General features: G+C 51.1%; 3 protein-coding genes across 3 annotated transcripts; 1 reads left to right on the forward strand and 2 right to left on the reverse strand.

Annotated features, from left to right (window-relative positions):
- Nucleotides 1–2,530: 2,530 nt before the first annotated feature.
- On the reverse strand, nt 2,531–4,484 carry LOC137844519 (feather keratin 1-like). Its single transcript, XM_068660969.1, has 2 exons — nt 4,059–4,484; nt 2,531–3,315 (listed from the first exon to the last, which is right to left on the reverse strand). The coding sequence occupies exon 2, from the start codon at nt 3,292–3,294 to the stop codon at nt 2,980–2,982; it is 315 nt and encodes a 104-aa protein (XP_068517070.1). The 5' UTR covers nt 3,295–3,315; nt 4,059–4,484; the 3' UTR covers nt 2,531–2,979.
- Nucleotides 4,485–5,762: 1,278 nt separating this feature from the next.
- On the forward strand, nt 5,763–6,825 carry LOC137844586 (feather keratin 1-like). The gene is made up of 2 exons (XM_068661058.1): nt 5,763–5,885; nt 6,248–6,825. The coding sequence occupies exons 1-2, from the start codon at nt 5,763–5,765 to the stop codon at nt 6,581–6,583; spliced, it is 459 nt and encodes a 152-aa protein (XP_068517159.1). The 3' UTR covers nt 6,584–6,825.
- A 5,327-nt stretch (nt 6,826–12,152) lies between these two features.
- LOC137844286 (feather keratin 1-like) lies at nt 12,153–12,681 on the reverse strand. Its single transcript, XM_068660507.1, has 2 exons — nt 12,604–12,681; nt 12,153–12,488 (listed from the first exon to the last, which is right to left on the reverse strand). The coding sequence occupies exons 1-2, from the start codon at nt 12,679–12,681 to the stop codon at nt 12,153–12,155; spliced, it is 414 nt and encodes a 137-aa protein (XP_068516608.1).
- Between the last annotated feature and the right edge of the window lie 2,103 nt (nt 12,682–14,784).

Below are 14,784 nucleotides of genomic sequence, written 5' to 3' on the forward strand. Positions count from 1 at the left end.
AGGGAAGGGAAGGGAAGGGAAGGGAAGGGAAGGGAAGGGAAGGGAAGGGAAGGGAAGGGAAGGGAAGGGAAGGGAAGGGAAGGGAAGGGAAGGGAAGGGAAGGGAAGGGAAGGGAAGGGAAGGGAAGGGAAGGGAAGGGAAGGGAAGGGAAGGGAAGGGAAGGGAAGGGAAGGGACAAAGGAGGCCCACAAAAAGGGCTGGAGCACCTATTCTATGAAGAAAGGCTGAGGGAGCTAGGGATGTCCTTTGTCTTTGTCTTTGTCTTTGTCTTTGTCTTTGTCTTTGTCTTTGTCTTTGTCTTTGTCTTTGTCTTTGTCTTTGTCTTTGTCTCCCCTCCCCTCCCCTCCCCTCCCCTCCCCTCCCCTCCCCTCCCCTTCCCTCCCCTCCCCTTCCCTTCCCTTCCCTTTCCCTTCCCTTCCCTTCCCTTCCCTTCCCTTCCCTTCCCTTCCCTTCCCTTCCCTTCCCTTCCCTTCCCTTCCCTTCCCTTCCCTTCCCTTCCCTTCCCTTCCCTTCCTTCCCTTCCCTTCCCTTCCCTTCCCTTCCCTTCCCTTCCCTTCCCTTCCCTTCCCTTCCCTTCCCTTCCCTTCCCTTCCCTTCCCTTCCCTTCCCTTCCCTTCCCTTCCCTTCCCTTCCCTTCCCTTCCCCCTGGGTGCTGAGGGAGATGATGCAAGTAATTGCTAGGCCACTCTCCGTCATCTTTGGTAAGTCATGGGGAACAGGAGAGGTGCCTGAGGACTAGAGGAAAGCAATCGTCACTCCGGTCTTCAAAAGGGGCAAGACGGAGGACCTGGGTAACTATAGACAGGTCATCCTGAACTCCATCCCTGAAAAGGTGATGGAACAACTTATCCTTCATGTTGTCTCTAGGCATATCGAGGATAAGATGGTCATTAGGGGCAGTCAACATGGCTTCACCAAGAGGAAGTCATGCTTGACCAACCTGAAAACCTTTTATGAAGACATAACCAGGTAGATGGTAAAGCAGTGGACATGGTCTATCTTGATTTCAGTAAGCCTTTGACACCATCTCCTACACCATCCTCACAGCTAGACTGAGGAAGTGTGGTCTGGATGATCAGGTAGTGAGGTGGACTGTGAACTGACTGAAGAAAAAAAAGCCAGAGAGTTGTGGTCAGTGATACAGAGTCTAGTTGGAGGCCTGTATCTAGTGGAGTCCCTCAAGGGTCGTTACTGGGAGCAGCATTATTCAATATATTTATCAATGTCTTGGATGAAGGAATTGAGTGCACTGTCAGTTTGCTCCTATCTGTCTGTAGGGGGCCTCATTTACTTGGTCTGTTTCACCAAGTAGTCTGTAGCAGACACCACTATAAGGTTACCTAACTCTTTCATCTGTTTAATCCTAACCAATAAAGTCTCAGTCAGCTCCTCATTCATCCCCAGGCAGAGCTTCATGTATTCCAACTGGTCTCTGACATAGAGGGCAATGCCCACTCCTTGTCTCCATAGCCTGTCCTTCCTAAACAGCCTTTATCCTTCCACTGCAACATTTCAGGCATGGAAGCCATCCCACCATGTCTCCATAATCCCAGTAAGACCATAGGTCTAGAACTATGTACCCATCTCAAACTCATTTATTCCCCATACTGTATGCATTAGCTTACAGACACTTAAGAGGGGCACATCAGCATGTTGGATTCCTATGGATAGTTTAGGACATATCTCCATAAGGCTGCACAGTAGGAACCATTGCTAATCTGCAACTGCTGGAGGTGATCCTGCTTAAACTCCATTTTGTTGATTTTGTGATCTGTTCCTATCACATCACTCCATGACCTTTATTCAGCAACCCTATCCATCATTCTCACAAGGCTGCTGGTTACACTGCTCCTGTCCCTATTTATGACTTTAAAAGAGTTTCCTTCCTTTTGAAGTCAGACATTCTGTTGGCAAAAAAAGTCTTTGCCACACTTAGTAAGGAGCTTCCCATCTCTCACAAAAATACACTGATCATCAAACAAGGTCCTATGATCATAGAGCAAAAAACTGTCACTGACATCAGTTCAGCAGCCAATTATTGACCTGTACTGTCCGTGTTAATTGTCTCACATCCTTTCAACACCCCAGCAGAATTAAGGAGATCACCTGAGTCCCCATGACCTTCACTACATATCCATAACCTCTATAGAAAGTTTTGATAATGTCTTGGTTTGACTAAATAAACCTCTTCTACATCCCAACCCCACAAAATAAGCATAGGAAGCTTCCTATGGCACTTCTCCCACAGTAGGGAGGGGAGATGGAAAGTTGGCAGCATGACCACCATGGCCACACAGCCCTAAGTAAGCAGATATTTGGAATCCAGAGGGTGATCTTACACATGAAGAATAAAAATGAATGGAAGCCTGTGTTAACAATCACTAAACACCCAAACACCCACAAGGTATTAAGCATCACCAAACACCTAATCCCAGAAAAAACAATGAGCATCACCTCTCTCCACAGGCATCCTGCAAGAGCTGCTGCAAGGGAAGGACAACTCAGAGGCACAGGGTGAGATGCAGAAAACTTTAATATTAGAGTCAAAAGAGGGAAACAAGGTCACTCTGAAAGGGGGTCCCAGTGCAGGAAGCATGATGGGAAGAAGAGAGCCTGTGCTTGAAGGCCATGACGGGCATCCTGCCAGCTGTCCATGTGCCCACTCCACTGACGGAGAAGGACCAGAAGATCCTCTCTAGGCTGATGTTGATGGATTCAGAGCTCAGTGGAGTAGGTCTGAGCAGAAAGGACACAGGTGGGAAAGGAAAGAGTGCAGAACAAGAAAGGTAGACATGGGCCGTGCTTTCCAAGAGCCCAGGCTGGCCCCATTCTCTTGCAAGATGTGCTGGGGTAGTTTGATCCCCCACCCCCCCCCCCCAAACAGAAGAAGCTGATGCTCTGTGCTCAATCTACTAACTTGTGCTCACTACAAACTTCTGGGTCCTTGTGTGTCTTTCTCCAGAGCCATTGCCAGCACCTTTAGCAGGGGAAGCACCTCCTGCCACAGTAGCGGCTGCCCAAGCCAGAGAGGCCAAAGCCCCCGGAGGAGATGGGCACTCCCTGAGAGCTGAGGATGCTGCCAACGGCAGCAGACGTGGAGGATCCCACGGCGGTGTTCTGTGGGAAGGAGCTGAGGATGGGGCCGGGCAGGGTCACCACCACGGGAGAGGGCTGGATGACGACAGTGGAGTCCTGGCACTGCTGGACACAGGGCTCATTGCAGCTGTTGGCCAGCGGGGTCGGGCCACAGGGTCCGCATGGCAGGCACGGCAGGCACTGGTTGTAGCAGGACATGTCTCGGGGCAGGACGTGCACCTGGTGGGAGAGAGGGACAGGAGGAACATGGCAGTGATTGCTGAGCAGCATCCAACCCACCACTGGATAGCAACAGCACATGCTGTCTGGGGACCTGTCAGCTGTGTAAGGAAACCCACAGCTTTCTCCTTCCCTTTGTCTCCAATCTCCTTGTCAAGAAGGAGCTGGGCTTGTTCAGCCTAGAGAAGAGGAGGCTCAGGGGTGACCTTATTGCTCTGTATAAGTACATTAAAGGAGACTGTAGCGAGGTGGGGGTTGGCCTGTTCTCCCATGTGCCTGGTGACAGGACGAGGGGGAATGGGCTAAAGTTACGCCAGGGGAGTTTTAGGTTAGATGTTAGGAAGAATTTCTTTACTGAAAGGGTTGTTAGGTACTGGAACGGGCTGCCCAGGGAGGTGGTGGAGTCACCATCCCTGGAAGTCTTCAAAAGACGTTTAGATGTAGAGCTTAGGGATATGGTTTAGTGGGGACTGTTAGCGTTAGGTCAGAGGTTGGACTCGATGATCTTGAGGTCTCTTCCAACCTAGAAATTCTGTGTGATTCTGTGTGATTCTGTGTGAATAACCTAGCCCAGAGCTTTGGAGACACCTCAGTCAAGCTCAAGCTTCTCTCCATGACACACCTGCAGCTCCCTTCCCTCTCCCATTAATAGCACTCCAAAGATCCAGGAGAATATGAAGGGGCAGGCATGTGCTAAGAAATCCCCTAGGATGAAAAGGAAGAGAAAAGGACTTCAGACTCACCTTGATCCCAAGGAGATGGAGGTGACAGGAGTGGATGAGAGACTGAAGAGATGGGGCCACTTTTATACCTATCCTCCACCACCCCAGGCCCACAGTCACTCTACGCAGGCCGTAATTTTCCAGCAGAGTCACCTCAAATGCAAAATAGCCTTTCTAATGGCACAAGTCGTGTTTTGGTTTCGGTGACCTCTGCCATTTCATTTCCTCATTACTGACTTGCCCATTTGGCCACAGAGGCTCCTTTCAAGTACAAGGATAACAGGTCAAGCATTTCCCCTGGCAGGAACACATCAGTAGGGACTGAATATGAGCCCCATGTTCCTGAGGGGCTCTATGCAGGCATGGGACATGTGCCTGTGGAAATGCATTGACCACATTTGGACCCTCTTTACAAGAAAGCGCACATATCCTTCTGGCTATGCAGTGCCTTCCTCAATACCCAAAGTTTCCTTTGCCTGAGGACACAGCACATCCTTATCCCACTTGGCCTAGCTCCCAGCCTGCTCCACCAGTCACACACCTCATTAGGCAAGGCAGGAGCATGGGCAGATGGGCTGTGCTGCAGCTGTGAAATGTCCTGGCACAGGACAGCTCCTTCTGGGGTGACGTTGTCTGCTTATTTGGCCCTGTTCCCTCTTGCAGCTGTCCCATGGGCTCTTCAGCCAACCCATGTTGTCAGCTGCTATAAGAAAACTGAAGTTGGCTCTCCTGAGCCCAATGTTGCTCAGCAAGTCCTGGGGAATCAGTTTTGTGGACTGGCCAGACGCATTCCCTGACCAGCAGTAAAACCAAAGACCTACCCTCTTGTGCAAAAGATGCTGACAATCCTGAGGCATGAGAGTTCTGGTCAGAAGGTCATGCTGCAGGGTAAAAGCTGTTGAGGCTGCATTGAGAGTGGCACAGCTCGAGCTCAGGCTCAGAGGGAGCTGCCTGGCCAGAGGGAGATTTGATATGCATGGTGCTCAGGCCTGCAGACAGCATGCACTCTGGCTTGGCTTCACGCCAAAAGTGTGGCACGTGGCCAATCCCAAATTAGAGCACGACTCGTCCTGGGCAGGGAGAGTCTGTCCCAGGAAGTTTGCCTGCTGAAGGCATTCCCTTGCCCTCCTGGGGTGTGTCCCAGCTGCCTCCCATGTCTGCAGGGCAGGGAAGTGCTTTGATCATGCAGCAGGGATGCATTGCCTCCTTGATGGAGTCTGGGAGGTGTTTCTGTAGCCAGGGCCCTTGTGAGCAAGTCCCCTCCCTGAGCATGCCCAGCCACATGGCAGTGCCCATTCCTGCCAGCCCTCGCTTGTTGAGTGGGAGCTTCCTTGTCCCCCCAGTGGTGCTGGCTTGTTCTGTTGCCTGAGGAGGGCTTTGGGACATGGCAGAGGATGTGTGCTGAAGCCCTAATGCTAGGAGAAGACGTATTGCCTGGGACCAAGAGACGAGTCCCAGCTGGGGGGGGGGGAAGTTTTCTGCAATCCCAGGGGACGTCCTGTCCTCTACCTGAATACAACCACTCCTGCACTCGGGCTCCTTTTCTGCCCAATACTGATAAGAACCTGCTGTGGTCTTCATTGAGTCTCTCATAGCTCCATTAGAAAGTAACCTGTATGGTAAAATAGGCATGTCAGAAATGAGGAAATGAAATGGCAGAGCTGATGGAAACCAAAACAAAATCTGTGCCATTAGGAAGCCTATTTTGCATTTGAGGTGAGTCTGATGGAAAATTACAGTGTCCATAGAGTGACTTTGGGCCTGGGGGGATGCAGGAGAGGTATAAAAGTGGTCCCATCTCCTCAGTCTCTCATCCACTCCTGCCACCTCCATCTCGCTGAGATTAAGGTGAGTCTGAAGCCCTTTCCCCTCTTCTTCTTCCCTGGGGATTTGTTAGCAGATGCCTGCCCCTTCATCCTCTGTTGGTTCCCGGGGATGCTACTCATGGGAGAGGAAAGAGAACAGCACGTGTATCAGGGAGAAAAGTTGGGCTCTACTGACATGTATCCCAAGAAATGGGCCAGGTGAGGACCTGGCTCAGTCTGGACACTCTTGAGAGAACTTTTGAGTTGAGCCTTAAGGAGGATTTCTTGAGCTTCATTATACAGCTGCCAGCTCCCCAAAGAGCATGTGCCATGGCTCTCCTGGGGTGGACTGGCAGACTGATCCTCTATCACCTATGTGCTCGTCCTGTCCCTCTCTCCCTCAAGGTGCACGTCCTGCCCCAAGACATGTCCTGCTACAACCAGTGCCTGCCATGCCTGCCATGCGGACCCTGTGGCCCGACCCCGCTGGCCAACAGCTGCAATGAGCCCTGTGTCCAGCAGTGCCAAGACTCCACTGTCGTCATCCAGCCCTCTCCCGTGGTGGTGACCCTGCCTGGCCCCATCCTCAGCTCCTTCCCGCAGAACACCGCCGTGGGATCCTCCACGTCTGCTGCCGTTGGCAGCATCCTCAGCTCTCAGGGAGTGCCCATCTCCTCTGGGGGCTTTGGCCTCTCTGGCTTGGGCAGCCGCTACTGCAACACAAGGTGCCTCCCATGCTAAAGCTGCTGGTGATGGTCCTGGAGAAAGACCCCCAGGAATCTAGAAGTTGGTAGCGGACTGGGCATGGAGCATTGGTTTCTTGTATTCAGAGAGGTCAAACCATCCCCAGCAACCCTTGCAAGAGGATGAAGCCAGTCCGGACTCTTGGAAAAATGTCTGCCTTTCCTCTCCTTCACTCTCTCCTTTTCCACCAATGTCCTTCTTTGCTCAGCACTGCTCCACTGGGCTCTGAGTCCCACAGCATCAACCTAGAGAGGACCAGCTGGCACTTCTCCCACAGTAAGTGGGATGGACTGATGATGGGATGCCTGTCATGGCCCACATTTTACAATCTCATCCGTCTCTGGTGCTTCCTTCACTGGGGCCTCCTCTCAGAGTACTGCTGTTTCCATCTTTTGACTCTAATATTAAAGTTCTGCTGCATCCCAGCCTTCGCCTCTGAGTTGTCTTTCTCCTGCAACTACTCTTCTAGGATGCCTGGGGAGAGAGGTGTTGCTCATGGGTAGTTCTGTGAGTGGGTGGTTGGTGATGCTCATTCTTAGCCATCATTAACAAAGGCTTGCATTCATTTTGGTGTGCACACTGTTTCTTCTTCTTCGATTAGTACAATAGCATAGTAAGGAAGGAGGAATGACTACATCCTTGGCAAGAAGGAGGGCATAGGTGCTCAGGAGAAGACAGGAAATCCCTTCCTAACAACAACACTGCAGAACTTGCTGTGCTTGGTCCAAGTCTTTCTTGCTACACAGCCCCAAACTCGGTGTAACGTTCCTGATGCATTTGAAGGAATGCTAAGCAGAGTGCAATTATCACCAGCCTTGAGCACCTGACTATGCTTCTGCTCATACAGCCCAGAATGTCATTGGTATCCTCGGTGTCCCAGAGCACTGCTGGGAGTCACTTCTCTTTGGATGAGTTTACCAACCAAGTAACTTTTCCTGGACCATCTTTCGGTCTGCTGTAATAGAGGGGCTGCAAGATGGATGATGTGGCGTGAGGGCTGGCTGGCAGGAAGGCATCTGCCAATCCGAGCTCTGGGTTACCTGTGCGCTGCTTTGAGGAGCTCATGGATGACCCTTAGATACACTCAGTCAGCATCTGCTGCCTCTCCTCCTGTCCTCAGTCTCTCTCTGCCTCTGTCTTCCCCACAAAGTTTTGCAGGAAGCCCAGGGAACAGATGGAAGGAGTAGGGGGAGGAGGACATGCACTACCTGTGAGTACGAGCAGAGAAAATATGGATGAGAATGAGCAGAGAAAATACAATGGGAAAAATAATATCATCTCACAAGTGGAGATAAGGGAAATGAAATTTAAGGAAAAAGAAAGAGAAAAAATAAGCAGAGGATGCAAGGAAGAAAAAGGAAACAAATTATTCTCTCCTTCTGAACAGTAAGCGATTTTCAGCCACATCTTGGGAACCTGGGCCTCAGTAAACATAGTGGTTGTTTGGAAGGACAGATTATTTCGTAACAAGAGCACTCATTCTTCTTCCTCTGTTCTGCTACTGGGTGTGACAACAAATGGTGTGGAATAGCACTTTAGTTGGTTTAGGTCAACTGCCCTGATGATAACCCCTCCCCACCACTTACCCATTCCCCACCTCCTGCCTTGGGGCCTCGTAGAAAGTCTTGATGCTATGCGAGCACTGCTCCAGAGTAGCACAAACACTGGTGAGATAGCAATGCTCTTCTAGCTCCAAGTGCAAAGCACAGCTATCTAGAGGCTACTGTGAGGAATGTTAATTCGGTGCCAGGCAAATGCTAGACTGTAATGTGAAGGTGCAGAGTGAGAGACATAGAAGGCCTTGACGCCGAGCTCAATCGCTGGAGTGTCACCTCCACTGTTTTAGCCACACAAACAGGACCCAGCACTTAGGACCCAGCACTTGCTCTTGTTAAACTTCATGCATTTGGTGATTACCCAGCTCTCCAATCTGTCCAGATCTCTCTGCAAGGCCTTTCCACCCTCACCCGAGTCCACAACTCCTCCAAGTTTGGTGTCGTTGGCAAATTCGCTCAAAATATCTTCTAGTCCTACATCCAAATCATTTATAAAAACATTGAAGAGGACTGGCCCTAAAATGGAGCCTTGGGGGACCCTGCTAGTGACCATCCACCAGCCTGATGTGGCCCCATTTACCACAACCCTTTGAGCCCTGCCCGTCAGCCAATTGCTCACCCACTGGATGATGTTTTTGTTTAGCTGGATGCTGGACATTTTGTCCAGTAGGATCCTATGGGAAATCGTGTCAAAAGCTTTGCTGAAGTCCAAAAAGATCACATCAGCTGGTTTCCCTTGGTCAACTAGATGGGTGATCTTATCATAAAAGGAAATCAAATTTGTTAAGCAGGACCTACCCCTCATGGACCCATGCTGGCTGGGACCAATGGCTGCGTTGTCCCCCAGGTGCACTTCAATAACTTCAAGCATAATCTTCTCCATAATTTTACCAGGCACTGACGTAAAACTGACTGGCCTGTAATTATTAGGGTCTATTTTCTTGCCCTTCTTGAAAAGTGGTACATCTGCCAGCTTCCAGTCTATTGGGACGTCTCCAGATTCCCAAGACTGTTGAAAAATAATTGAGAGAGGTTCTGTGATGACGTCAGCCAGCTCTTTAAGCACCCTGGGATGAATCCCACCTGGACCCATGGACTTGTATGGATCCAGGTGGAGCAACAAATCCCACACATGTTCAGGGTCTGTTGGGAGTTTCTCATTCCCACTGTCATGGTCCTCCAGCTCAGGGCATCCTAGGTCATGAAGCCCATCATCAGTGTTGAAGATGGAGGCAAAGAAAACATTAAACGTCTCTGCTTTGCCTATGTCCTTGTCTGTAATGTGACCTTCCACATCAAGTAGCGGACCTATGTTTACTTTGGTCCTCCTTTTTCTGTTAACATATCTAAAAAACACCTTTTTATTGTCTCCCACAGACCTGGCCAGCTTCAACTCTAATTGGGCTTTGGCCATATGAATTTTCTCCCTACAAACGTGAACAGTGTCCCTGTATTCCTTTCATGTTACCTGACCCTGCTTCCAGCAGGGTCAGTACATTTTCTTTTTTCTCCTAAGCTCCAGTAGAAGATCCCTGGTCAGCCAGGCCAGCCTTCTGCCCTACCTGCTTGACTTCTGATATTTTGGAATTGCCTGATCCTGTGCTTTTAGGAGACAGTGCTTAAAGACTGACCAGCATTGAGGGACGCTAATGCCTTCAAAAGCAATTTCCCAGGGGACCTTGCTGACTAGTTCCCTGAGCAGCCTGCTTTCCCCATATCCAGGGCTGAATTTTTGGTGGCAGTTTTCCATCTGTCACCAAAAATTTTAAACTCAACCACTTCATGGTCACTATGGCCAAGACAGCTACCAATTGCCATGTCCCCCACAAGAGCCTCTCTGTTCTCCAGCAACAGACCTAGGTCAACTTTCCTAGTTGGCTCCCTTCACACCTGCACCAAGAAGGTATCATCTAGGTGCTGTAGGAACCTCCTGGATTTGCTCATGTTGGCTGTGTGGTAATCCCAGTTGATGTCTGGCAAGTTGAAGTCCCCCATAATAACAAGGGGAGTTGATCTTGAGGCATCTTTTAGTTCTACAAAGAATAATTTGCTGGTGTTGTTGTCCTGGCTGGGTGGCCTGTAATAGACTCCCACGACATCCCCTTTACTTGTTTGTCTCTTAATCCTTACCCAGAGGCTCTTACCTTTGCCATCGCCAACTTCAAGTTCCACAGAGTCCAGCCCCTGCTTCACGTACATTGCCGCCCCCACACACACAACCTTGCCTACTGTCTGTCACTCCTGAAGAGCCTGTAACCATCTATTGCGACACACCAGCCACAGGACCCATCACACCATGTTTCACTTATGCTGGTGATGTCATAGGTGTGGGATTGGGCCAAGACTTCTAGCTGATCCATTTTATTCCTCGTACTGTGTGCATTTGTGTAGAAGCAATTCAAATGTGCCTCACTGCATGCAGCACCTTGTGAAGCAAAAGTCTGTTAATAAAGACAGCTTATGAGGGGAACGGTAGACAAAAAGAGAAAAGACAAGTGATGCAAAGGCAGTGTTTCAGTACCTCCCACCAGCAGACCAATGCCTGGCCAGTCACTGCAGAATGGCTACTTTGGAACAACTGTCCCATGGTTTGTTGCTGAGCATGATGTGATATGGCATGAAATATCCGTTTGGTCAATTTGGGTCAGATGTTCTAGCTGCGTCCCCTTCTGAGCACTTCCCACTCTGATGGTTACACATTGCTGGCAAACTAAACTTCACCAAACTGCTCTGTTACTCCCCATCATGAAAGGATGAGAAGGGTGGGAGAAAGTACTATAGGGAAAAAAAAGTCTTCTCACATATGGAGAAAATGACAGTGGAATTCAAAGAAAAGGAAAGAGAAAAACAAGAAAAGATGTGCAGAAGCTAAGAGAAAACGATTATTCACTCCACCCCACCACTATCAGCCACGTCCTGGGAAGCTAGGCCTCAAAAGTGTAGTGGTTGTTTGGGAGGATAGATGTTTTCTCAATGACAGCATCCCTTCCACCTTCTCAGTCTTCTTTTTTTTTTTAATTATTTTTTTTTTCTGGGTGTGATGACAAATGGTGTGCAATAACCCTTTGGTTGCTTTAGCTCTGCTGCCCTGGTGATATCTCATCCCTTCCTCCTGCCAACTCCCCACCTCGGGCACTTAGGGGGCTTGTAGAGAGTCTTGATGATATGCAAGTACTGCTCCATAATAGCCCAAGGATTGGTAAGATAAAAAGCTCTTCTAGCTCCAAGTGCAAAGCACAGCTATCTAGAGGCTACTGTGGGGAAAGTTAACAGGCTAGCACTTGCTCGACTGTTCTCTGGGATTGCAGAGAGGAAAAATAGAAGGCCTTAAGGCTGAACTAAATCACTGGTGTGACACCTCCACTGTTTTAGCCACACAATCAGAACACAGCACCATACTGCCTATGGTGAAGGCAGTTGCCTCCATCACAGCCAGAGCCAGTACAGCCTGCTTCCCCCACTCCCTCTCCTGGTCTGCTCCGGGGCCATTTTCTGCACGAGCCTCCCCGCCCAGCACAGCTGCCCCCAGAGCAGAAGGAATTGCCGCCCCTCCTCTTGCCTCTCTCCCTCTCCCCTGCTGCCCCCTTCCCAGGAACCTGTGTGGCTGCTGCCCTTCCAGGGCCTCCTACAGCTCTGGCTCCTCAGTGGAGGCCCGCAATGACAACATGCCGTCTTCAGCAGGCTGTGCACTGAGGCCGAGATGGCACGCCAGGACAGAGAGGCAGCAAAGCTGGGCCTGATGGCCAGGGGCCCTGCAGAGCTCATGGGCACCTCCATCAGGTGTGAGTGACAGTGCTTTCCCAAGGGGCCCGTACTCCCCAGTTGCCCCACATGCCAACTGATGTCCCCAGAGCAACAGCATTGGTCCTGACAGCAGGTGTCTGGAGTGTCTACAGGGAAAAGAAAACCAAGCAGTGAAGATCGGGATGAAGCAGAAGTTTAATATTAGAGTCAACACAGGGAAATGAGGTCACTCTCTGAAGAGGCCCCAATTCAGATAGCCAGCAGCTTTAGCAGGGGAAGCACCTCCTGCCACAGAAGCGGCTGCCCAAGCCGGAGAGGCCAAAGCCCCCGGAGGAGATGGGCACTCCCTGAGAGCTGAGGATGCTGCCAACAGCAGCAGAGGTGGAGGATCCCACAGCGGTGTTCTGCGGGAAGGAGCTGAGGATGGGGCCAGGCAGGGTCACCACCACGGGAGAGGGCTGGATGAAGACGTTGGAGTCCTGGCACTGCTGGACACAAGGCTCATTGCAGCTGTTGGCCAGCGGGGTCGGGCCACAGGGTCCGCATGGCAGGCACGGCAGGCACCGGTTGTAGCAGGACATATCTTGGGGCAGGACGTGCACCTGGAGGGAGGGAGGGACAGGAGGAGCACATAGGTGAGAGTGGAGCATCATACTGCCCACCAAGAGAGAACCATGGCACATGATGTTTCGTGAACTGGCAGCTGTGTAAGGAGGCCCACAGCTTTCTCTTCCCTCCGTCTGCAGTGTCCTTGGTAAGAATGTCAATATCCACAAAGATCCCCACGTAGCCCATAGCGTCAGATACACCTCATCCAAGCCCCAGCTCCTCTCCATGACACACCTGCCAATCCCTTCCCTCTCCCATGGCTAGTGCTCCCAAGATGCAGAAGTCTATGAAGGTGCAGGCATCTGCTAACAAATCTCCAGGGAAGAAGAAGAGGGGAAAGGGCTTCAGACTCACCTTGATCCCAAGAAGATGGAGGAGGCAGGAGTGGATGAAGACACAGAGGAAATGGGGCTGCTTTTATACCTCCCGTGAACTGCCTCAGGCCCACAATCACTCTGTGCAGGCCGTAATTTTCCATCAGACTCACCTCAAATGCAAAATAGGTTTCCTAATGGCACAGATTTTGTTTTGGTTTCCATCAACTCTGCCATTTCATTTCCTCATTTTTGACATGCCTATTTTACCATACAGGCTACTTTCTAGTGGTGCTATGAGAGACCCAAGTAATACCCCAGCAGGATCACATCAGTATGGGCAAAAAAGGAGCCCGAGTGCAGGAGTGGTTGCATTCAGTCAGAGGACAGGACATGGCTTTGTGCACTTCAGGGAATGGTTGGTGATGTGTTTTGCAGGAAGAGGGCCTGCTCCTCATGGAGCTGCAATCACAGCAGAGCACCCAAGGTCCTGTTCATTAAGAATGCACCATAAGCTTCTCTCTTGTCCCTCCCTCATTGCTCCATCCAACGGTCACTGGTCTTTGCCTCCCCAGGCATCCAGGCTGTGCCAATGCTTTCAGCTGTCTGCCTTGATGCCATTACCACTTCCACTAACTTGGGAGGAGACAGCAACTGGGGGCCCGCTGGTGCACTCTGGTGCAGGGCTGCCACAAGGGGAGACCTAGACAGCCTGCGGGAATGGGCCCTCAGGAACCTCAAGGCAATCTAGAAGGACAAAAGGCAGGTCCTGCACAGGATGGGGAACAAACTCTTGCAGCACTGCAGACTGGGGACTGAACTACCCTCTGATCCTGCGTCCCCTGGACCTCCTCTGAGTAGGTCTGCCCCCAGAGTAGGGTCAGACATGAAGGGTGGAAGGCAAGGGACACACAAGCCTCACCCTCCTGGCCAAAGAGATGGGGCTGTATGTAGGAGCTCTCCTGAGTGCTTTCTGGAGGGAAAGAAAGGCTTGCAGAAAACATCTTCCCCCTTGATGGGACTCGTCTCTGGGTCCCAGGCAATACGTCTTCTCCTAGCATTAGGGCTTCAGCACACATCCTCTGCCATGTCCCAAAGCCCTCCTCAGGCAACAGAACAAGCCAGCACCACTGGGGGGACAAGGAAGCTCCCACTCAACAAGCGAGGGCTGGCAGGAATGGGCACTGCCACGCGGCTGGGCATGCTCAGGGAGGGGACTTGCTCACAAGGGCCCTGGCTACAGAAACACCTCCCAGACTCCATCAAGGAGGCAATGCATCCCTGCTGCATGAACAAAGCACTTCCCTGCCCTGCAGACATGGGAGGCAGCTGGGACACACCCCAGGAGGGCAAGGGAATGCCTTCAGCAGGCAAGCTTTCTGGGAGAGACTCTCCCTGCCCAGGACGAGTCATGCTCTAATTTGGGATTGGCCACGTGCCACACTTTTGGCATGAAGCCAAGCCAGAGTGCCTGCTGTCTGCAGGCCTGAGCACCATACGTGCCAAATGCCCTTCTGGCCCAGCAGCTCCATCTGAGCCTGAGCTCAAACTGTGCCACCCTCCAGGCAGCCCCAACAGCCATCACGCTGCAGCATGACCTTCTGACCAGAACTCTCATAACTCCAGAAGATCACAGGATCATTGGAAAACTTTGCACAATAGGGCATGTCTTTGGGTGCGCTGCTGGTCAGGGAATGCATCCAGCCAAAGTGCATGGTACGGAAAGGAGAGTGGTGGAGCAAGACACTGTCCCCGTGAACAACTCAGTCCTCTGGTAGTGAGAAGGGACCCGATTCCCCAGGACTTGCTGGGCATCATTGTGCTCAGGAGAGCAACCTTTGCCTTCCTCACAGCAGCTGACGACATGGCTTGCCTGAAGAGCCCAGGAGACAGCCACAAGAGGGAACAAGGCCAAGGATACAGAAAACATGTCATTAAAAAGGAGCTGTCTTGTGCCAGTTCATTTCAAAACTGC

This window comes from Anas acuta, chromosome 25 (assembly GCF_963932015.1).
Source record: "Anas acuta chromosome 25, bAnaAcu1.1, whole genome shotgun sequence".
NCBI lineage: Eukaryota > Metazoa > Chordata > Aves > Anseriformes > Anatidae > Anas > Anas acuta.

Excerpts from the sequence above, each read along its gene's own strand:
- LOC137844519 (XM_068660969.1), bottom strand. The coding sequence starts at position 3,294 with ATGTCCTGCTACAACCAGTGCCTGCCGTGCCTGCCATGCGGACCCTGT.
- LOC137844286 (XM_068660507.1), bottom strand. The coding sequence starts at position 12,681 with ATGGGCTACGTGGGGATCTTTGTGGATATTGACATTCTTACCAAGGAC. Across the intron at positions 12,489-12,603 it reads GAGGGAAGAGAAAGCTGTGG|GTGCACGTCCTGCCCCAAGA; the intron begins GCCTCCTTACAC and ends CCCTCCCTCCAG.
- LOC137844586 (XM_068661058.1), top strand. The coding sequence starts at position 5,763 with ATGGAAAATTACAGTGTCCATAGAGTGACTTTGGGCCTGGGGGGATGC. Across the intron at positions 5,886-6,247 it reads TCCATCTCGCTGAGATTAAG|GTGCACGTCCTGCCCCAAGA; the intron begins GTGAGTCTGAAG and ends CTCTCCCTCAAG.